Here is a 23,297-nt window from a genome sequence, read left to right as displayed (position 1 = left end):
TCCCCCTCTTAGTCCCCCTTCACCCAGCACTCCCCAGTCCCTCAGCAATCCCCACACCATTGTTCATGTCCATGGGTCATGTGTATGTGTTCTTTGGCTGCTCCATTTCCTACACTGTATTCTACATCCCCATGGCTGTTCTGTAATTACCTATTTGTACTTAATCCCCTCACCTGTTCAACCATTCCCCCACACCCCCTCTCCCATCTGGCAATCATCAAAACGCTCTCTGTATCCATGATTCTGTCCCTATTCTTCTTGTTTGCTTAGTTTATTTTTTAGATTCAGTTATTGATAGATATGTATTTATTGCCACTTTATTGTTCATAGTTTTGATCTATTTTTGAAAAATAAGTTTCGGTGGGACAGAGTCTCAGGGGATCTCTAGGGCGGAGCAAACAGTGTTAACCAAGCTGATGGAATCTCAGATGTGGCACCTGCCTGCCACTCTGGCTCATTGTGAAGTGGCTCTGTTTCTATTATTTTTAACACCACCGCCTGTCTCCTAAGGTTGTCTCCCAGTGACGTACGTGACAGGAGCATGCCAGACCCATGACAGCCAGTTTGGGCTTACAAGAAACCCTTTGCTGACTGATCCCCACTCCCCCCTTGCCTGTAGGTTTTCCAGGAATTGGAAGGTTATGATGTTTCTGATGCCTTCAGGGTGTCGCGAGAGGACAGACCCTTATGGTGGGCGGGACTGACCTCCCAACGTCGCAGGCGTTCCTTCATCTTCCAGTGGCCCTGGGGCATCACCAAGGACTCCGGGTTTGCCTTCAGCATAAGGAGAGGTGGTCTGGGAGCTCACTGCCCACTTCCATGCTCCTCTCATTTGGGAACAAAGGGTCTCAGGATACAGAGGTGGATGGGGGTGGAAGCTTCCAAGCTTTTATTGCTGCAGAATTCGTTTGTGATTCTCCCCAACAAAGGCTCATGAACGGACCCTCCCGCTGTGCAGAGCAGGTGAGAGTAGAATGTTATCAGAGTGAACTGACAACTTGAACTTAATAGGGAGCAAAAATGTTCAGGTGCTTTGTTGGAAGGGAAAACTTCACATTGGGAGCAGGTGACTGTGTTCTCTGGCGATAGTTTCACTTGCAATGACATTTGAAGCTCCTACCTGTCCATCCTTCTGTCCATCCCCCTCCCTCCTTCCTGGCTACAAGGGTGGAGGGTGGTGCCAGCAGCTGCAATATGCACAAGTGTCAGTCTGGGTCATGCTGTGAGCCCATGTCCACAGGCTGGTGGCTGCACTCAAATGCATGTCCCATCTGAAGGCGCTCTTCATCCCAGTTTAAAGTCAAAGCCCCCCCCCCCATTTTACTATGGAATTTTTCATATTTATGGAAAAGTTGAACAAATTTATAAGCACCTATATACCTACTACACTTTGTTGTACTAGTTTAAAAATTATATATATAAAACATAGAGTATATGTTTGAACAAATGACTTATTTTGCTATATTAGTTAAAATATATTTATTACATATCTATCTATTTCTATATATCTATATATCTATATTGGAACAAATGAGGTTTCAGTTACATGTCTATTGAATGCCTGGCGGTTTGAACCCTGGGGTCCTGCCAGGTTTTGGAATTAAGAGGTGCTCTTTCTGAGTCAAAGTAACTAGGTTTAAATTCCTATTCACAAAGCAGAGTCAGCCAGTCTAGGGTGGGGCTTCTCCTCAATTCTTTTGTTCTAAATAATTAGCAGAGCAATGAGGTAATTATAACAGCAATAATTGGAGCCCACAGTCATTGGCCCTGAATCAGTTACTGCAACAATTGATTTTTAAAAAAATTAAGGTGAAATTCACACAACAGAAAATTAACTCATTTTAAAGTGAACAATTCAGTGGCATTTAGTATATTTGCAGTGTTGTGCAACCATCACCTCTATCTAGTTTCAAAACATGTCCATCACCCCAAAAGGAGACCCCCACCTCCATTAGCATCTCCCCTCTCCCAGCCTCTGGCAACCACCAATCTGCTTTCTGTGTCTATGAATTTGCTTGTCCTGGACATTTTATAATTTATATATATATGTATGTATAATCATACAACATGTGGGCTTTTGTGTCTGAGCCACAAATATATTGGCCTTCCCTCCACTCTGCTCTGAATGGTCACTAGGTGCCATGACCAACTCAGTCCATATAATCAAATTCGCAGAGCAGGGCCATGACACAGCAGCAATGTTGGATGAGTGGCCCCAGGGTGATGAGAACTGTTGGGGACATCATATCGCTTCCTCACTGTGGGTCTGGATGTTGGTTTTTTTGCCTAGGAAATGGGACTGGTGGTGATGACTGATGTAGTGAGCCTGAACCACCGGCAGGATGGTGGCCTATACACTGATGAGGCTGTCCCTGCCTTCCAGCCCCACACAGGGAGCCTGGCAGCAGTAGCATCTTCTAGCCAACCTCCCAGGTAATTGCTGCTGCCTTGAGCAGGGTTTTCCAACTTCACCCTGTTGGTGTCTAAGTCTGGGGCCAGGTCATTCTCTGTGGTGAGGTTGTCACATGCACTGTAGGGTGTTGAGTAACATCTGTGTCCTCCACCTATCAGATGCCAATAACACCAGTTTCCCCATTGTGACAAGCAAAAATGTCTTCAAACATCACCCAATGTCCTCTTGGGGACCAAATTACCACTGACTTAATGGGCCAGGGTACTGAGCACTCAGCCCCACTCTGCCCAGTTATTGGCCCCAACCCATGCATGGGTTGGGAATGCAAAGAGGAAGGTGCATCAGGGAAGCCGACTTGCCCAGGGACAGAAGGATCAGGGCAGGGAGGGAAGCTGAGGCTTGATCCTCCAGCTTCCAGAGATTCTGCTTATAAAATTCTATTACCCTTTCACTTTCCTCCTGGTTCTCTTTGTCACTATTCTTCCTTCCCCTCCAACTCTCTTCCTTCTCAAGTTAAACATGAAATAATTTTCAGTCTTTTTTATTTTAACTATAAATATTTAAACCGTTTGAAGGCTATGAATTTTCCTCAGAGCACTGCTTTGGCTGCACCTGAGTTGTGCTTTGAAGTGTTTTCATTATAGCTCAGACTATTCCCTTTTTGAGCTGTGACATGTTCAAAAGTGTTTTAAATTTTCAAATGATTTTTTTAATGTGTTTTGTCAAGTTGTTTCAAATGTTCATGGTATCCAATCAGCATGGTCTGCATAATATTCATTTTTTGGTTTTTGTTTTGGAGACTATGTTGCCAGTGCTTGAAAATGCTCATGTCTATTTGAATATCTACTCCCTTATCATTGGGTCCAATGAGGCTCTCTAGGCATACTTTCAGTCAAGGCTACTGATGATGATACCCAGATCCTCCATATCCTTATTCCTTTTTTGTTTGTTTGTTTGCTAACTTATCAATTACCAAGAGAGACGAGTTCACATCTCTTCCTCAGATTAGTGGCTTTGTCCCTAGAGTCATGGGAACCTTTGTTGCATAGGAGGTGATGTTTTATCCTCTCTCCTGTTTCCCCCTTTGTCTCCTCTCTTCTGCTTTCCTAGTGCCCACTTCTTTTTTCTTCCACCCCCTTCATTCCTCTGCCTTTGCCACTAGTTCCTCCATCATAGGTCTCAGCCTGCCACCCTGAGGAAAGGTGCTCTGAAGACTTTGCCCACTCCCCCCCCCCCACTCTCTCTGGACTTCAGGGCTGTAAGCTGGGACAGGGGATGCAAGCCTTGGATGACCTCTTTCCCTCCCACTCCCCGGAGAGAGAGAGAACAGAACCAAGGGGGCCAGGAATGGGGTCAGCAGTCCTGTAGTATCTGGGTCTGTCCAGAGACTTTGAGGACAGGCCCCAGACTCCTCAGCCCTGGTGGGCCTGTCCATGAAAACCCTCTTTATCTTTCAAACTTTCTCTGTCCAGATTGAGAGCCTTCCCAATCTGCAGTGGCTCCTGGGTACCTGGGTTGCCTGGGCCACACATTTAACAGGAGTGGGCCAGGTCCCACAAGGGTAATAGTTTCGAAATTCCAAATCAGGGTGTGGGCAGACCAGGCTCCTCCTACAGTAGTTTGGACACACACAGAGGTATTTCTAGGATGTTGCTGGGTGAGGGAGGTGGAATACTGGCCCCTCAGCCTCCACCAGTCAGCCGCTGCCCTAGGGCCCCAGAAACTTGGCCTGGAGTGGGTACAGAACCCCCAAACCACAAAGGCAACTGTAAGTCCAAATGCAGAAAGGCATAAGAAATGACTTAAAAAAGCAGTGTCTGTGTCTTTTTGTAATTGGATAACATTCTTATTCCAAGGACAAGACGTTTTTCTTAACCATGTGCATGTGGTTAAAATATTTTCAAACAGTATGAAAGATTATATAATGTAATAGAAGCCTCCCACCTCCAGAGCCTCTGTTCTTGTCTTAGCAGCAACAATCATCAATAACTTCTTAGATATCCTTCTAGAAATGTTTTTGTGCATATATAAGGACTTATACATTTTTTGTGCATATATAATGATTAAAAAATATGTAAATGAGAGAAGACTGTAATACTGTTTTGTACTTTTTTAGAGTCAACAACAAGTCTTGCAGATATTCCATATCATTACACACAGTGTATGCTTACCTCGCTTTTTCACTGACGTATAATATTCCACCGTATGAATGTACTGCCATGTGGTTAACCAGCCCCTCTACTGATGGAGATTTGGGCTGTTTGCTAATTCTCTAGGGCTGTTGTGAACTACTCCACCTGTTCGTCTTTTGCACAGGTGTCTGTGGCATTTCCAGGGTGCGTTCTTATGAGGTATTACAGGTTGAAAGAGTGTGACCATTTTTAATTTGGAGAGGTTTTGCTAAATTTCAGGTCAGACTTATTCTTACTTTAAGTGAAGTGACAGCCCCCAGGGAAAGGGGTTGTGAGGATGGACCAAGAATGAAAGGCACTCTATGAAATGGGAGTGGGTGGGGGTGGTAAAGACCCCCATGTGGTGGTGCGGAAAAACACGGAAAACCCAGAGAGGGAAATGAACAAAGGGGAGGGTGAGGTGTGGTCCCTGTAACCCTTTTTATCTTCCAAATTCAGCACATGAAATGCCACTGTCATTTTAAGGTGACTCTGTCAAGCCTTTCATACCTCACTTTTGGTCCTAATCAAGTAGAATCTTAACGCTGCCAAATAAAAGAATTACCATTTTATTTTAAATTAACATTTTTAAGTTTTTTTTATTTTAGAGAGTGGGGAAGGGAGGGAGAGAAACATAAATTGGCTGCCTTCCATACGCTCCCCGACTGGGGACCAAACACACAACCCAGGCCTGTGCCCTGACTGGGAACTAAACTGGCAACCTTTTCAGTTTGTAGGATGACCCCCAAGCAACTGGCCACACCAGCCATGGCAAAAGAATTAATGTTTTATATCCTGAGTAGAATGCTAACTGACAAATGAATTAGCACTTTATGTCCTAATCAAGTGGAATGTTAACCTTCCAGGTAACAGAATTATATCCATGAAACTTTAATCATTTCTTGTTTTAAAAAACTTTTCACAGAACAGAGAAGAGGAAAAGGACCTTCTTCCCAGAAACATGGATTTGACACTGTTTCAGTCTCAGGTACAGTGAGCCTGCGTTCCTTCGCCACCCCGGGGGGTGACTGAGGCACTCTTGTGAGTCCAGGCTGTTCCCAGTGGGTTTTTCTGCAACTCCGATGCCCACATCTGAGTAAGAAATTGGGAGTCTTTTTCTAACACATAAAACCCAAAGCCATGAAGTCAGTGCTGAATCCTGCTGCAGCCTGGGATATCCGCCCGTGAAATATAAACTGCAAGGGCTTTGTGTCTCTTAGGACTCCCTCTTGGGGTAACTCTATCTGCTCTGTTTGCATGACAAGCTCATTACAATGATTACCAGTCCCTGGACTGTGAACTCAATCCCACCTCTCCCCTCCTCACTCCGCAAGGGACTCGGACTCCTGCCCTAAAACCAGGCTGCTTTTCTCAGTACATTTCCTTTGTGCAGTTTTCCCCTCTTAGTTCTCCGTGAAGCAGCAGTGTCCTGCTAAGTTCCTGTCAGATGCAGTCGACTCTTTTCTTTCATTGCTCACTGTGAGACACCAATGGCACCACTGGGTGGCCTGCCCTGGGGACCAGTGAGGCGGGGGAGTTCAGGTCACTGGGACATCGGGGGGCTCACTCCTGAGCCAGGTCCCCCTTCTGGGCATGAGGTGCCACAAGGCACATGGCCTGTGCTCCACAGAGAACCGAGAACCCTGCTGGGGTTTCCTCAGGCAGTGTCCACAGTGTGAGCGCCCCATCACAGGAAGGCTTAACTCCTGGTCAGAACAGATCCAGATTATTGCATTTTGCTCTGGGATTCTAGATTTAAGGTGGGCTGTCTGGCCATCATCATTCAAATGTATTTGCTTTCTGGGCACTGGGTAATGTTTTTGGTGCCAGGAATGGTGTCTTGAATGAGGTGTGCAGGGTCCCCTCACTTACAGAGTTTACGATTTATGCCCTAAGAGGCTTTATTCTATAGTGGGGTTGGTGTTCTTGTTGTGGGCTGGGCAGAAGAGAAGCCCTTTGGAGCAGTTGGAGGGGCTCCCAGGACCCCAAGCTGAGCCCCCCAAGATGGATATACAAGAAAGGGAAGGGTGTGCATGTGGAAGGACCAGCATCGGCAAGAGCTGGGAGAGGGGAGAGGCTGGAGGGTTTCCACAAGGTTGGAGTGAGGTGGGAGGGGCTGCCAGAAGTCTAAATCAAGGTGTAGGCAAGGCTGAGCTCCCTCTGGAGGATCCTTCCTTGTCTCTTCCAGCTTCTGGGGGCTCCAGGCATCCTTTGCTTGTGGCGGCATCACCCCAATCTCTGCCTTTGTCTTCCCATGGCCTTCTGCCTGTGTGTCTGTCTTCTCTTCATATGACCTTTTTCCTTCTGTATCAGAATTTATCTCTTATAAGGACACCTGTCTTTGGATCAAGGCCCATCCTACTCCAGCATGACCTCATTTTAACTAGTTACATCTGCAAAGACTTGATTCCAAATAAGGCCACATTCACAGGTACAGGGGTCAGGATGTGGACATGCCTTTCTGGGGTTCATGCACATGCCCTCAGGAACTGGACCCCTCGATTCAGCATCTTTCTCCCCTAAACTGGGCAGAGTATGCACTGCTGAAGTTTGTACCTCTGAACCCGTATTTTGGGGGGCCTGTGTCCACAGTCATCCTGCGAGCCATTCATGTTTCTGATTATGGCGAGTCAGGGCACAGGGACAGCTTTCTGCTGTCACACGCTCTGTGGTGCCATAAGTGCTTACTTCCAAGCCGCAGGGGGTACCTCCTTGGCCCTGAGGCCATGTGACTGCTGTCATCTGTTCCCAGCTCATCGCTGCAGCAACATGGCCCTGGAGAAGGCCCCATGGTTCTCATCTTCCTGCAGTGACCTGTCTGGCGAGGAGACATTCAGTGTCCAGGTCCCTGACTCCATCACCAGCTGGGTGGGCGAGGCTGTGGGTCTGTCCTCTGTGCAGGGCCTGGGCATCGCCAAGCCCTCCCTGCTGAAGACCGTCAAGCCCTTTTTTGTGGACTTCACGTTGCCCCACCATGTGGTCCGTGGGGAGCAGGTCAAGGTCCCGCTCAGCATCTACAACTACATGGGCACCTGCACGGAGGTTCTGAGCCTGCACCCCACACAGCTGTGCAGGGGCAGCACCCATGACAGCAGCTGGGGGATGGGGTCGTCCTGGGGGTTGGAGGGGATGTAACATCTTTGCTATCAGGGACGCAGGGGTGAGATGGGCCATGGGGTGAGCAAATGTGATGCTGAGGAGGTGTGGGAGGTGTGGTCATCCTGGGGAGGCTGTGTGATAGCATCTTTGATTTGGGGGAAGCAGGCTGGGGGGGACAGCGTCTGCGTTATTGAGGAGGCAGAGGCAGGGTGGGACCAGCGTGGGCGGGGCTGGGGTGGGGATGTGTGTGTGGCAGGGTTAGGAAATGACAGATGTGATGGAGTCACCGTGCCCGACACCTGGCCTGCTCGTGTCCTATGTACTGGCATGGCACGGGGGAGAGCGCACCTTCTCTGTAAAGGGCCAGACAGTAAATATTTCAGTCCGTGCCAACCACATGGTCTCTGTAGCAGCTACTGAACTGACTTCAGCTGTTGGAGCAGGAAAGCCATCGCGGGCGACATGTACATGAGCAGGTGTGGCTGCATGCCCTTAATTCTTTATTTCTGGACATTGAAATTTGAATTTCATGAAATCTTCATGTGTCACAGAATGTCATTCTTCTAGCCCTGTCAAGGATATGCAGCGGGGGTCGCAGCTCCCTGAGGGAGCAAATGGAAAAGCCTTCTGCATTGCGGGGTACCCGTTCCTCAGATCCCTGACGCAGATGAAATGACTGACTCAGAGGCGAAATGTCTGAGGAAAGAGAAGGGGAGTGCCTCTCAGCGGAGGACACTGCCGGACCTTCCCTGGACCGAGTTTTTATTAGGTTGGCTACGTGCAGAAATGCATGACTTAAGGAGGCAGCCCCTCTCCTAACTGTCATTGGCAAGGACAAAGAGAAATAAGAATCAACATGTAGTAATAAGCAGTTTAGACTTTCAGGACCAGGGTACATTGCAAAAGTTTAGACTACACTCCCAGGGATAGACATTCCGTTGATATACATTTGGAGTTACACAAAGCAGGGCAGGCAAAGCAGGCTTTACTAGTGTCAAAGAGCACATTGCATACTTATCTTTTTTCCTAAGACCCTCTGGAGAGGGGGAATGGTTGTGCAGGAATTGGAGCATGCTAACCAGCTTGTCCTTAAGCCTTGTGGGTCCACATGCTGGTCCCGACTCAAAGTAGTGGTCAGTTTCCAATACCATACAGACTGGGCTCCTACACTGCATCAGTTTCTTGTAGCGGCCATAACAAAGTGGCACCAACTGGGTGGCTTAAAACAATAGAAATTATTCTCTCCCAGTTCTGGAGGCCAGAGTCCAAGGTCAAGGTGTGGGCAGCATTGGCTCCTTCTAGGGGCTCTAAGGGGCTGTCCCATGGCTCTTCTGGCTTTTGGTGGCTACTGGTAACCTTGGTCTTCCTTCTGCTTGTGGCTGCACTCCCATCTCTGCCTCTGTCTTCACGTGGCCACCTTCCCTCTCTGAATGTCTGTGTCCAAATTTTCTCATATAAGGAAGGACACTAATCATACTGGATCAGGGTCCACCCTAAGACCTCACTGTAACTTGATAACCCTATTTCCAAATCAGGTCACATTTGCAGGTAGTGGGGGTTAGGACTTCAACGTATCTTTTGGGGGGACACACAGTTCAACCCATACAGCTCCCATGGAGGAGGCTGACCTTGAAGGCTGGGGCGATTTCAGAACTTGGAGTGAGGCAGGTGAGGTAAAGGGACCCATGAGGACCCAGGTCAGGTGGGGGCACAATGGGGAAGGGGTGTTTGGGGGAACTATGCTTTGGTGCAGCTTGGGGAGACCAAAGGTCCTCCCTGACCTTTGTCATCTTTGAACCCCATGTCAGCTGGTGGGTGAGGGGAAGGGAGGGGAGAGGACTTCCCATAGTTAGGGGCCATTCTCAGGGGCAGGGAGTGTAAACTGAGGCTGGGGCAGAGAGGTGAGTGAGCACAGGTTCAGGGGTCCAGCAAACCTGCTGTTCTCGGCAGGGTGGCCCAGGGTCCCAGCTGCAGGTTTCAGCCTCACCCGGGCCAGCTGGGCACTGGGGATGCACGGTCCTTCTTCTCCTGGCCCTGTCCACGTGCACAGGGACCCCTGAGGCCTCTGGCTCACTTCACACCGAGGACAGAAGGTGTGAGCTGCAGCCCCAAACGAGAGACTCTGTGGAAACCAAGAGACTTTTACACGCACACACACACGCACAGCATGCAACGTTCACACATGCATGTATTCATACCTGGTACTTGGTGGGCAGGACAGCTCCCTGTTCTGAGAGCAGCACCGAGCACTCAAATCTCTGCAGCCAAAGCCCTTGCTTATGGAGAAACCAGCTGCTGCCGGGAAGGGAAGTTGATCAAACACACAGAGGAGAATTACGTGGACAGAAGGGTCCCTGTTGGGAGGGACCACATCAGGCGCAGCGTGATTGTTGAGGTAAGCCCATGCCTTCACCTGGCACTCGGTCAGGATTTGAGCCCCTAGGTTCCCTAAGGAATTCCCTGGTTTCTCCTGGTGGGGGGCCTATGGCAGAGGTGCCTCACACACCCTGGGCTCGGCTGGAATTTGCTCTGTCCAGCAGAGGCTTTGTGACCACGGCAGAACAAACTTTTACCCAGGACACTTTATTATATCTGGGGGAAGGAAGGTGGGTGCCTCTCTAGTGGAGAACAGCGATTAGACCTTCTTCCCTCATGCCTTTTGTTGAGGAGGATACACATGAGAGATACAAGGTCAAAATTCAGGAATCATCAATAGTTTGGAGGCATTAGGATTACAGTTGACAGTAACAGATTACATGTACCAGTACAGAGGGCACAGTGACCAGTCTGTGTTAATCAGGGTCTATCAAACTTCTTGATGCCACACTGGCATTAGGTGCAAGGTTTCATACATACCTTCCTATCTAGAGACTGTTTATGTTATACTACAGATATATAAAGCAGAGCAAGTTCTAAAGCATAATAAGCATTCTTTAAGTCCAATTCCCACAGAAACCCTCTGAGTGGTTGTCAGTCATGTTCCACACGCATCCTTATGTTGAGACTTAAAGACAAGCACGGCTGGAATGCTGGCAGCAGTCATGCTCACGCTGGGGCTACAATTCCCTAAACCACGAGGAGCTGTTCCCTACAGGGGCCCAGCCTGAGTGTGTGGTCCCTGCCCAAGCTGGGGCCAGGTAACCTCACAGGGCCCTCTGGGTCTTGGGGCAGGTGAGGGGGCTTCCTCACCAGAGCTCATTTGATTGGAACCCAGGAAAAAGGGAGGAAGCCCCAGTTTTCCCACCTGGGCCTGGGAGGTGGGAGCCCAGCCCTTTCCTGTGTACTTGTAAAGTTGGCATCACCCTGCAGTGTCTGGAGTTGGAACCACTGCCATGGGAAGGTAGCCGCCCCTGCGCTGACTGCCCCCAACCATTGATTTTCCCCATTGCTCTGTTTCAGCCTGAAGGAGCCCCTTGCACGTATACCTACAGTGCTTTCTTCTGTCCCAGTGGTGAGTCCCCCCACCCTCACTGAGGACTTTGACCCTTACCCAGTCGTGTTGCAGTTCTCCAGCTGCTACATGGACACCCACCCTCCATGGGGGCTGAAATGTCCTGCCTGGGGACCACCATAAGCCAGAGCGGGCCTGGGCATCTGTCATGCAGGAAGTGAGCGCACCCAATTGCAGACTGCAGGTGCCAGTGAGAAAAGAGGGGTCAGGAGTAGATCTTTCCTCAGGGCCCAGGGGTGAGGCACCCAGGGTCCAGGGAAGGGAGGTCTTAGTGTGACATCAAGGGAACGGAGGAGACCCAGAACCCTGGCACAGCAGAGGAAGACATGGGAATTTAAAGTGAATTCCTGAAGATGTAGGATCTGAGGTCTATCTTGACGCCGCTTAAATTAGTATTTTACCTACACATGGTCCATGAACAGGAAATAGGTACAGAGAGTACCCGGTGGGTGGAGAGGCCAGAGAAAAGCCATCCACACACCTCTGCCTTGGGGGTGTCAGGGAAATGCTGAGTGGGATGTGGGTCTGGGCTGCCTGTGGGTGGGGGTGGGGGTTTCTGTCCCTTCCCCATCCAGATCCTCCCTCCGAGAAGCTGTCTAGCTTGGAGCTCAGGCCAGGCTGAGCACCGTGCAGTCACCCCAGGGGCTTGGCCAGGAGGCAGAGCTGAGGATCTGGAGTCCTTGGCTGATGTATTCTGAATACTAGTCATTAATCAGACCAGTACTTTACCAGGCTCCTCCCAGTCTGTGGGCTTGTCTTTTCATTCTCTTAATAGTGTCTTTCAAAGAGCAAAAGTTTTTTTATTTTGAGGAGGTCTAATTTATCAATTTTTCTTTCTATGGATTATTTTTTGTTGTATCTAAGAAATCTTTGCCAAATCCTAGTTTTCTTCTCAAAGTTTTACAGTTTTAGGTTTTACATTTATAAAATGGCTATGACCAATTTTGGGTTAATTTTTGGAGACTGCGCAAGGTATGGGTCCAAGTTCATTTTTCTGTATCTGTATAGCTAGTGGTTCCAGCACCATTTCTTGAAAAGCTTCTTTCTCTGTGGCATTGCCTTCACAGCTCTGTTGCAGGTCAGCTGTTTATACATGTGTGGGTCCATTTCTGGACTCCCTCTTCTGTTCCACTGAGCATTGGTCTATATTGACACTAAAACTACACTGCTGTGATTCCTGTAGCTTTAGAGTGTCAGTGTCTGATGGGGTGAGTCCTTATCAAACTTGTTTTGCCTCTTCTAGGTCCTTTGCATTTCCATGTAAATTCTAGAATCAGCCTTGCCATTTCTCCAAAGACTTTGCTGGGCTTTTGTTGGGTTTGGATCACATCTATAGATTACTATTTTGACAATGTTGCCTCCAGACCCATGAACACAGCCTGACTCTCCACTGATTTGGGTCTTTAGTTTCAGCAGCATTTCCCAGTTTCCAGTGTGGGTCCTGTACATCTTATATAGGAATCACCCCTGTGAGCAGTTCCTCTCTTCTGTGCTATGGGAAAAGCTGTCATTAAGCTGGCACCCATGCCTCCTGCAGCTGCTGGCTGAGCCACAGTGAGACCCATTTCCCACTGTCCCAATTCTCGCTCCTGGAGCAGACACAGGGAGGTGGGTGCTTTCTGGCACCCCGCAACACTCCCTCTTCCTTTCCTCCATCCAGAGAGAGTCCATATCTCCACGCCCAACAAGTACAAGTTCCAGTACGTGCAGCAGCCGCCGCACCTCACTCGCTTCGACCTGGCCGTGCGAGCCCACAATGACGCCCATGTGGCCTTGTCCCCTGGGCCCAAAGACACAGCAGGGATGATTGAGATCGTCCTGGAGGGACACCAGAACACCAGGTCCTGGATCTCCATGGGCAAGATGGGCAAGCCCATGGCCAGCACACACACAGCCAAGATCCTCTCCTGGGATGAGTTCCGGATGTTCTGGATCAGCTGGCACGGCGGGCTCATCTAGGCACGGCTGGGCGGGCTGGGTGTGCATGGGAACCTCAGGGTTCTCTGACATTTGCTGCTTCCCACTCTGTGTCTGGCTCGGACAGGATGGGAGGGGGACGGTAAACACAGGGCACCACCTCAAGTTGCTCACAGTCTTCCTGGAGTTGCTTGCAAAAAACGTGGCAAGAGCATTGGCAGAGGAAACACCTGGGGGCCTGAGAGCTGAGAGGTGGTGGGTGGTTAGGAAGAAAGAAAGTGGGTGTGAACAGGTAAACTGGGGGCTGGGGACACTTCCTGAGCCAAGCAGAAAAGGAACAGCTAACACAGCTTCCTAAAGGAAGAACATAGTCAAACTGGGTGAACTAGAGTAAAGGATGTTCCAAGCAGAGTGAACAGCATATGCTAAGGCCCAGAGGTTCCAGGGAGCTTGGTCCCTTTGGAACCTGTAGGCACCATGCTTATGTCTCTGTTGGCCATTGAATGGATGGGGTGACTTCTAGTTTCTATGACTGTGGCCCTGTAGCCAGTGTCACTGCTGCCCGAGTGCCACTACACACTTTCTGATAGCTCCCAGCAGCCTTGGCCTCTTTTTTCCAGGTTGGCTATGGTGCAGAGCCATCCAATGAGTCTGTCTTCATGACCTGGACCCTCCCCAAGGCACCAGAGGTCCAATTCGTTGGCTTCTCCACCGGCTGGGGCTCCATGGGCGAGTTCCGCACCTGGAGGAAGGTGGAGATGGAGGAGAGCTACAGCTAGGCCTTCACCCTGGGGCTCCCACACAGTGCCATCCCTGGGTCTGCGCGGGCGGCTGTGTCCATCATAGGTGTGTCTGCCCCACAGCCTGGCTTGGGAGGACAGGGGCAAGAGCCAGAGGGCTAGGTGGCTGCTTCAGGCTCAGTCTCACACTGGGCTTTGCTGAGGACCCTGGAGCCTCCGGCCATACACCCACTCACTTGAAAAGTAGTTTCTAGTGCCTTCTTTGTGCTGGTCTCTGCAATGACCCCAATCCTGCCCATGAGGAGCTCCTTGTCTGGCCAAGAAGGCAGGTTCGCATCTACCCAGTCCAAGCCCTGTGTGGGGTGACCCCACGGGACAGGTGATAAACTCCAGGGACAGTGGGTCTGGGGTGATATGCAAAGAAGGTCCAAAGGCCAGGTGAAGCCAGCCAGGGACAGGTTGGGGAGTGGGAGCCCTGGTGAGAAGGGCACGCATCCAGAACAGGGTCCTCTGGGGCCCAGGATTGTCTTCCATAGCCCAGACATGGAGTGAAAAATGTGTACCATGTGATCAATCTAATGTTGGGAGTTGGAGATTGGGGAGAGAGGGAGAGGCCAGGAGGGGTAGACGGAACTGAATGAGGGGGTCTTGGGTCTCTGACATCAGAGAGTGGAAGCACGGGGGCTCAGGCAGATTGGTGGTTGTGGCTGGATCAGAAGATATTGGAGTTTATGATTTCTGAAGCATGAGGTCGAAGCAGGTAGCTGAGGAGCCAGGTGGCTCAGATGGAGGTGAGGGGCACATGGACAGAGATGGAGAGGAGGTGAACGCTGCTCCGTGTGCCTGTGCCTTCAGCGTGGTAGGGCAGAGGGTGGGGAAGGAGCTGGGAAACCCAGAAAAGTTTCAAGAGAAAGTAACTGGGCAGCCCCTGCATGGGAGGAGGCTGTAGGAGCAGTGGCAGCCTCAGTGGAGCAGGAGGAAAGGCCAAGGAAGGGAAGGAGGTGTGATCAGGGAACAGTGGGGGCTCCGCAGGGCCCATCAGCAACTTGGGGGGCAGAGAAGCCAAGAACAGGAAGACAGAATGCCTAAGGGATGAGAATACAAGAGACCAGAAATAAAAGGAAAGAAACTTCAGAATGTACAAACAAAACCACACATGTATGGAAACTTTATTAAAAATCTAAATACTCATGATTAAGAAGAAAATCACATTTTGTATTAGAGTTTAGAAAAATATTTAGAATGATTTAGCATACAATATCTGTATTGATGCATTAACATTTGTGAGATGCAGCAAAGTCCTACTTAGAGGGACATTCATAGCCCTGAGTGCATCTGTATTAAAAACCAGAAAGAAGAAAAGCAGTCAGTGTAATGAAAAGGCAGAGAAAGAGCACCTGAGTTAAAACTTGTAACCAGAGGGAGGTGTGTAAGAGGGCCACCAACACTGGGAGGCCAGATGGGCTGAGTGGACAGGGGGTGCAGTCAGAGCTGGGGGTGGCCAGAGGGAGGCCACAGGCGGGCTCCCACCTCTGAGGAAAGCTGTCCCTAAGGCAGCCAGGGCACCGGGCAAGGCTGACACCCAGCCCAGCCCTCTTTTCCTTCTCACCAGGAGACATCATGGGGCCCACCCTGAACCACCTCAGCAACCTCCTGCGGCTGCCCTTCGGCTGTGGAGAGCAAAACATGGTCCACTTTGCACCTAACGTCTTTGTCCTGAAGTATCTTCAGAAAACCCGGCAGCTGAGCCCTGAGGTGGAGCGGGAGACCACGCATTACCTGGTACAAGGTACTGGGGGAACTGCCTCAGCTTTAGTAAAAAACCCCTATGCTGCCCCCCCCACACACACACACCAGGTGCAGTGGATGTGGGGAGGGAAGGAAGTGGGTGAATGAGGCCACTCTGGGTGGCCTGATCTGGTCACTATCAGCAGGAGCCTGGTATCCACACCTGTTGGGACAAGGCTCTGAGTGCTGGTAATCAGCTATAGGAAAAGGAACCGCATCTTTTAAAAATGTAGATTTATTTTGAAAATCCTCACGCAAGTATTTGTTTATTCATTTGAGAGAGAGAGAGAGTGAGAGAGAATCATTGATGTGAGAAAGAATGGCTGTCTCCCATATGTGCTCGGGCTGGGGATCGAACCCCCAACCTAGGTATGTGCCCTGACTGGGAATCGAATCTAAAACCTTTTGTGTACAGGATAACATGCCAACCAACTGAGCCAGCCAGGGCAAAAATGAAGATTAAAAAATTTTTTACAACAAGAGCAATATAATAACATAATAAAAAACATTTAGAACAGAACAAAATGTCTTATCCGCGCCCCACCGCCTTGGCGTTGGATCTGGTTTGCCTTCCTGCCCCCAGCAGCACAGCTGACCTGTGCTCTAGACCACAGCACCCGCAGCATCCCACCCTGTGCTGTGTGGGTAAGATTCGCCAGTGAGCTGGGGGGAGCTGTGGTCCTTTCGCCTCTGGTGCTGTGTAGAGGGACCGTGCTCAGTGTGTCTGTTCACAGGCACTGGGGCAGTTTCCAGCTCAGGACTCTTAGAACGATGCTGCCGTGAATTGTCACGTCCGTGGGCTAGGAAAAGACACATCTGAATGTCGATGCGGTGCAATTTCTGGGTCTCAGGTTCTGTTCAGTCCATAATCACTTCTGAGGCTCACACAGCCCAAGCCTCCTGCTGCCCTCGCAATAAGACCGAATGCCCAGCTTGGAAGTCCCAGTAGTTGCCTGACTACCCTCCCTGCTTTTGTCCCCTGTTGCTCCCCTGCTGTGGTCACTTTGGCACCTTCTGTTCTCCTAGCACATCAAGCTCTGCCTCCACTGGGTGGAGCAGCCCCCACCCCTGGCGACAGAGGCTGTCACCTTGAGACAGTGCATTCCACGGACTCCCAGGCATGACTGAGGGCTGGTGTGTGACCAGGAGTCACAGAGGGAAGGGAAGAGGGGGAAGGGAAGAGGGGGAAAGGAAGAGGGGGAAGGGAGTAGGCAATCATTTGGTGAGTGGCTTTGGAGAAGAGTCTTCAACCTGGCAGGCCGCTGTTGCTTGTCCTTGGGCTCGAATGCCCCATTTAAGTGGGTGCAGTTCCAAATTGGAGCCTGAGGCTCGCCTACTTGTGCTGACCTGTGAGGAGGCCCAGATTTTTTTACAGCTTCTAAGCGTCCCAGACAAGTGTAATTGTCAGCACTCCAAAAGAGAGGAATATAAGCCAAATGGAAACAAATTAGGGAGTGAGAGCAGAAGAGCCGCAGCGGTGGGGTCGACCTGGGTGCAAAATGGTTCAGCATTTTGAGAAATTGGTGAAGAATGGCCCCAATAAAGAAGTCTTCTTGATAGAGTGGACTTGCTCTTTAGCACTTTTCTTCCTGCAGAGAATCAGCACAAGAGGAAAGGAGCTTTTACAGAAGCAGAGATGTGGCCAAGATTGTGGGCCGACATGGAAAAACCTCCCTCATGGCCGCCAGTTTGCAAACTGCCCTGAGACTAACAATCCTTACCTGCCCAGAGTCTTACTAAACCTGCAGAAATTTTAGTTTGTCCAAAGAAGATTGGTGGCAAATTTCTCTCCTGTAACCTCAGCTTCTATTCATACCTTCTTTCTAGGAGCTTTCCTCAATACCTCCTGCAAGCACACCCTTTCCCTGGGATCCAAGGAGAATTCTATCTCATCAATTACACCTTCTCAATTCCCTCCAGTCTCTACTGTCTTCTCCATCTCTGTTAACACTGTTTTCCATGTTTTCCATTAGGCTATCATCATTCCTTGAGCAGACTCTCCCCTAGTGATTTTTTTCTAAAAATAGGTTATCCTTTCTCTACATCTTGTCTTAGGTAGAATGTATTATTCCTTTCTTTTCTCAGCACCCCTCTTGCAGACTTTTATCATGTCTATTGACCCTCTATTCCTTACTAGTGTTTAAAACAGTGGCAGGTATAAGTCGCGTTCTACCAACTCAGTACAAGAAACCCATACAAGTTCATTTCTTAAGTTTCCTACTTGAGCTCCCACTACAGCGAAGAATTCTACCTCAGGTGTCTTGGAGCTCCTCTGTCCCAAGGCTGTTGCCTAGTTTCTGGAGGACTCTAATGAAGTGGCAAGGTGTGCCATGCCTCCCCAGTCACCTGTCATTTCAGTTTACTGTGGAGACATCTTAGTTTGATGCCCATATGGTCTGTAGGTGTGTCCCCTCTGCTGCCTCTGTGCTAAGCCTGGAACAGGGGAGTATACTAGAGAGGGCGGAAGCCTGGGGGAGGGGTGTCCCAGAATTGGTCCAACACTCTAGACCAGTGTTTCTTTACCTTTTTTCCCTACACTATCTGCTTCTATTCTGTTGTAACCCCTTTGGGAGGCCACAAAGGACCACAATCTCTAGATTTTTTCTTCACCCCTTAAGAATCAATGTTTGCTCTGTTGGAGCAGTGTCACCCTTGCTGATAATGCACAATGCAGACCTCTAAGCAGCCATCCCTCCCGCACGTCCGTCTGCCATGGAGAGGGCCCAGGATGCTGAGGCTGTACCAGACGTATCTTTCCAGCCCACCCCTGACTGATCTCTTTCTGGTGTTAAACACCTTTCTTGCACCTTCAAGCCATTTCCCTTCTTCCTAGAAATCACGTTGTTTTTTGACAATGTGCTTTGATAAACCATTAAAATGAGATACTAAAGTATATGCACAAAAATTCTGTTTGTTTGTTTTTTAAAGCAGTAGAAGCCAAAACATCACACTCTCCCAGTGGGAAAGAAAAAAGAATCCCTTTCATTTTTTTTGTATAGGAAACAAGGAGAATAATCAGGTGAATTTATATGTTACAAGTGTTTGAAAACTGTATGTGTCATAATGATGTGCTATTGTTGTAAGTAGATCCATCCTAGCAGCAAAACCTATGCCTAATGGTGGGCTTGGTAAGCTTGGAAATAGTAAGAGATTATACATGGAGTTTTGTTAGGGGAAAAGGTAAATTATTTTAAGTGAATATGTATATTCAGATCCAACAGAACTAACGAAATGGAACTGGATTGCAGAATTCAACCAGAGTTGCACCCCAAAACACCCATACTCTTGAAACCAAGACCTAGGGAGAAATGATTTCCCTGAGGTCGCCCAGTTAGATGCAAGTCCAATTCTCCTTTCTATGTCCCATGTTTTGGATGTTTTCATCCTTTTTCTTTTTCCCTTTTTGTTTCCCCTGACTTAATCAACAAAATATTCCTTGGACTGCCTGTCACTGAATTTGGATATTTAATGAAGAATGGGAGGCATTCTAATAAAGAGAATAGATGTGTGTTGCTGCAGACACAGATCTGGAGAAGGTGGAAGTAATGAAACATCACAGTGACTTCGGTGGGAGAGGGGTCATCCCGGGGCATGCTGGCACAAAGAGATGGAGGGGCAGGTTTAAATTCTAAGTGACATTCCTTAAACAGAATGATAAGCCATTCCTTTAACAGGGCTTAGAAGGCAAAGTGGAGTCATTGTGAAATCTTACAAGTTTTCCTTTGGAATAGAAATTTGGCAGCAAAATTTCTAAATCTTGGGACTGGAGCTTCACTGAGCAGTGAGGGCTGGAAATGCTATCTCAGTCAGCATAGAGGAAATATTTAGAGCTAGGAAAATTAATGAAGTCTCTGAGGGAGTGCACTTAAAGGATCATTGGTAAATGGAGAGTCACGAAGAAACGGAGACACACGGGCTAGTAGGAGGAGAGCAGAAATCAAATACAGAAAAACGAATCTTAAAAAGGATTCATTTTTGTGCAATGTCAGAGTAACTAATGAAGAGACAGCGCGAGAGGAAGACATCTATTAAGTAGAAAATGATATGATTAAGACATATTTTTGGATTTTGTGAGAAAAATCTCTATAAGCTTCCAGACTCTCTATGCAGTGAGCTCCAGCCCTTCAATTGTTTCAAAAAAGAAAAGTGAGTTCGATTATTCATTTATTCAATAACTATGTATTGAGCAGCTACTATGTGACAGGCATATTCTATTGGTGCTTATCACCTGACTTATGACCAACTTCTTGGAAAATCCCTTCATCGCTGACTTTCCCAGCAAGTTTCCCTCTCAGAAGTGTGTGAAGACTCTGCTCCAGGCTGCTCAGTGATGCCATAATCCCTCTGCATCGCTCAGGGCAGGAACCCTCAGATGGAGTGGTCTTTGGAGATTTCTCTCTTCGGGACTGTGTTTTGGCTCCACTGGGAGAAAATGTTTAAGGATCCTTATTAAGTTCGTGTTATTTATTTGAAAGAACAATTACTGTGCCTGTAGGTGACAAGTTTTCATTTTTATATGCACATGTTTAGTAAGAATTTCAGAATGAAGACCTCTGTGCTATGTCTCCTATGATTTCTTATTTGGTTGAGGAGGATCTAACAGGCTAGTAGAACAAGGGGCCAGAATACCCCCTTAACTGCTGGTGCAAATACCTCTTAGATGCGTCTTATCCTCTAGGTCAGTGTTCTCACGGGTCCCAGTCAAAGGGTGCGGGGAGGGATGGAGGAGAGAGGGGTAGAGGAAAGGTAGGGGAGAGGGAGAATCAAAGGGAGGAGGAGGGAGGGCAGAGAGGGTGAGGGTAGAGGGAGAAAGGGAGGAAGGGGAGGGGAGAAAAGGGAGGGGGAGAAGAAGCAGAGAAAAGTGGAGGGCGGGAAGTGGGACAGGCGATGGGGGAGAAGGAGAGAGGGAGGGAGGGGAGAGAGAAGAAAAAGAGAAGACAGGAAAGAGGAGAGAACAGAGGAGAGAAAGGAGAGGGAGAACAGAGGACAGAGAGAGAGAGAGAGAGAAGAGAGGAAAGAGAAAGAAAAGAGGGAAGAGAGAGAAAAGAGGAAAAGAATAGACAGGAAAGAAAGAAATAAGAAAAGAGAACGGAGGACAGACAGGAGAGAGAGAGAGAAGAGAGGAAAGAGGAGAGAGAGAGAGAGATACAAGAGTAAAAGAATAGATACGAAAGAGAGGAATAAGAGAAAGAGTGATCAGAGGAGAGAAAGAAGAGAGGGAAGAGAAAGAGAAGAGGAAAAGAATAGACAGGAAAGAGAGAAATAAGAGAAAAAGAGAACAGAGGACAGAAAGGAGAGAGAGGAGGGAGAAGAGAAGAAATAGAAAGAGAGGAGAGAGAACAGAGCAGAGAGAAAAGACAGGAGAGAGAGAAGAGGAAAAAGAGAAGACTGGAAAGAGAGAGGTAAGAGGGAGAACAGAGGAGAGAAAAGAGAGAGAACAGAGGAGAGAGAGGGGAGAAAGAGAGAGAGGAGGGGGAAGAGAGGAAATAGAAAAGAGAGGAGAGAGAACAGAGCAGAGAGGACAGGAGAGAGAGAAGAGAAGATGAGAGAGAGAGAGAACAGAGAGGAAAGAGAGAGAAGAGAGGGGAGGGGGGCAGTGTGCGAGAGTAGGGCAGGGGGGAAGGGAGTGGGGGAAGGGAAGAGGGGGAAGGGAGTGGGGGAAGGGAGTGGGGGGAAGGGAAGAGGGGGAAGGGAGTGGGGGGAAGGGAGTGGGGGGAAGGGAAGAGGGGGAAGGGAGTGGGGGGAAGGGAGTGGGGGAAGGGAGTGGGGGGAAGGGAGTGGGGGGAAGGGAAGAGGGGGAAGGGAGTGGGGGGAAGGGAGTGGGGGGAAGGGAAGAGGGGGAAGGGAGTGGGGGAAGGGAGTGGGGGGAAGGGAAGAGGGGGAAGGGAGTGGGGGAAGGGAGTGGGGGGAAGGGAAGAGGGGGAAGGGAGTGGGGGGAAGGGAAGAGGGGGAAGGGAGTGGGGGAAGGGAAGAGGGGGAAGGGAGTGGGGGCAAGGGAAGAGGGGGAAGGGAGTGGGGGAAGGGAAGAGGGGGAAGGGAAAGCGGAGAGGAATAAAGCACAGCTTTCAGCTACCGCTGATGTGACATAGGGCAGCTCCAAGGGTCCAGATGTGCCTGTGGCATTGTTTGGGGGTCCTGGGGTGGGATGTGGGCACTCCTGGGCCTTGTTCCCTGGGACTCTCAGACCATGGCAGTTCATGACATCATTGTGGATTTGTGTCAGCCACTTTGGGGCTTACAGAGACTGTGGGGCACCCCTAACTGTCACCAGGGTCCCTCCCTTTCTCAAGGAACCAACCTGGCAGCACCTGCAGCAGCTGTGGACACAGACACTGCCCTGTCCTTAAGCCAACAGTGCCTACTGCACAGCTACGGTGCTGGGACACCGAGGCGTGGGGCAGCGCTGGTCACTTGGCTCCAGAGGGGCCCGAGCTTGGTGACCTGCCCAGATTCCCTTCCCCCAGCAGTCTGTCTACTATCCCAGTGTTGCTCCCAGAGCCCTGCCTTGCTGACAGCCCTTGACACAAGGCCACAGTAACATCCTGGCAATCAGAGGCCCCCGCCGGCCCGTGGATGGCCAAAGCCATTGACTCATTCTCCAAAAGTCGGCTGAGCCCCAGCAGCCCCCAGAGGCCGCTGCTGGTCAGAATAGTGAGCTCTGATTTCTTATACAACCGTCCTCCGTGGACACGCAACAGTGTGAGCAAGACCAGTTCCACCGTGGTTTGGAAATGTGACACCCAGAAGCTCCCCACCCACACACCACCGCGCCCCCCCCCCCCACTGGCCCCTGTGAAAGGTCCCTTTAGGACGAGGCTACAGGAAGCACCAGCAGTTGGCAGTGGCATCCACCCTGGAGCTGGGAAAACTGGGCTGTGTCTCTTGTAAGTGGGGTGGCCCTAGACCAGATGCACGAGCTCTTGGAGGCTGTTTTCTTACCCCACATCCCTCTCAGGACTGGGATCCGAGAAGCAATGGGATGAGGGTGTGGGCACACTCCGCACAGGGCGGGCATCCTTCAGGACGGACACCCTGTTAGTGTCTGTCCCCAAATTCTTGGCTGGGAGGACCCAGCCTTGAAGGCTTAAAACTCAGGATCTGTTACATGCATCCCATGTTCGTTCATTCATTCATTCATTCATTTGTTCATCCATAAGTGCTACTGTGTGCCAGGCCATGTCCTTAGTTTTACGATCGATGGACCAGTATTGCCATATCATAATTAACTAAGGCCCATAGTTCACATTTGGGTTCACCATTGGTTTTGTACGCTCTATGGGTTTGGACAAATGTACAATGTCACAGATCTATTGTTCAGCATCACACACAGTACTTCCACTGCCCTAAGAATTCCCTGCCTGTTCATTCCTCCTCCCCACTCCACCCCTGGAAACCACTGATCTTTTGACTGCCTCCATATTTTGCCTTTTCCAGGATGTCATGGAGTTGGAATCAGACAGTCTGTGCCCTTCAAAGACTGGCTGCTTTCACTCAGTGATATGCATTTCACGTTCCTCCACGTTACATCATGGCTTAATAGCTCAATTTTTTAGGTTCCATTATAGGGATGTGCCAGCTTGTTTATCCCCATTTGTGTTTTAAAAATGGAAAATTAAAGAGGACTTTGTAGCAGTTATCAGCACATGGCAGCTGAATTCCCTCTTTGCCCCATATCCCAGCCAATCACAGGGTTTAGCATTTCCCTCTGGCTGTTGTGT

General features: G+C 49.4%; 1 protein-coding gene across 1 annotated transcript in view; it reads left to right on the top strand.

The window, feature by feature from the left end:
• Nucleotides 1-23,297, top strand: part of CPAMD8 (C3 and PZP like alpha-2-macroglobulin domain containing 8) — a 62,828-nt gene that overhangs the window by 21,861 nt on the left and 17,670 nt on the right. Inside the window, 10 exon segments of the mRNA XM_090290207.1 lie at nt 620-781; nt 2,291-2,433; nt 5,510-5,572; nt 7,395-7,626; nt 9,634-9,778; nt 9,924-10,078; nt 11,083-11,134; nt 12,795-13,093; nt 13,672-13,897; nt 15,404-15,580. Coding sequence (XP_090146333.1) covers nt 620-781; nt 2,291-2,433; nt 5,510-5,572; nt 7,395-7,626; nt 9,634-9,778; nt 9,924-10,078; nt 11,083-11,134; nt 12,795-13,093; nt 13,672-13,897; nt 15,404-15,580 — 1,654 coding nt within the window.

This window comes from Furipterus horrens, unplaced genomic scaffold (genome assembly GCF_987537825.1).
Source record: "Furipterus horrens unplaced genomic scaffold, mFurHor1.1.pri manual_scaffold_10, whole genome shotgun sequence".
NCBI lineage: Eukaryota > Metazoa > Chordata > Mammalia > Chiroptera > Furipteridae > Furipterus > Furipterus horrens.
Note: the sequence above shows the minus strand (reverse complement) of the source record. Positions and strands in the feature narration are given on the sequence as shown.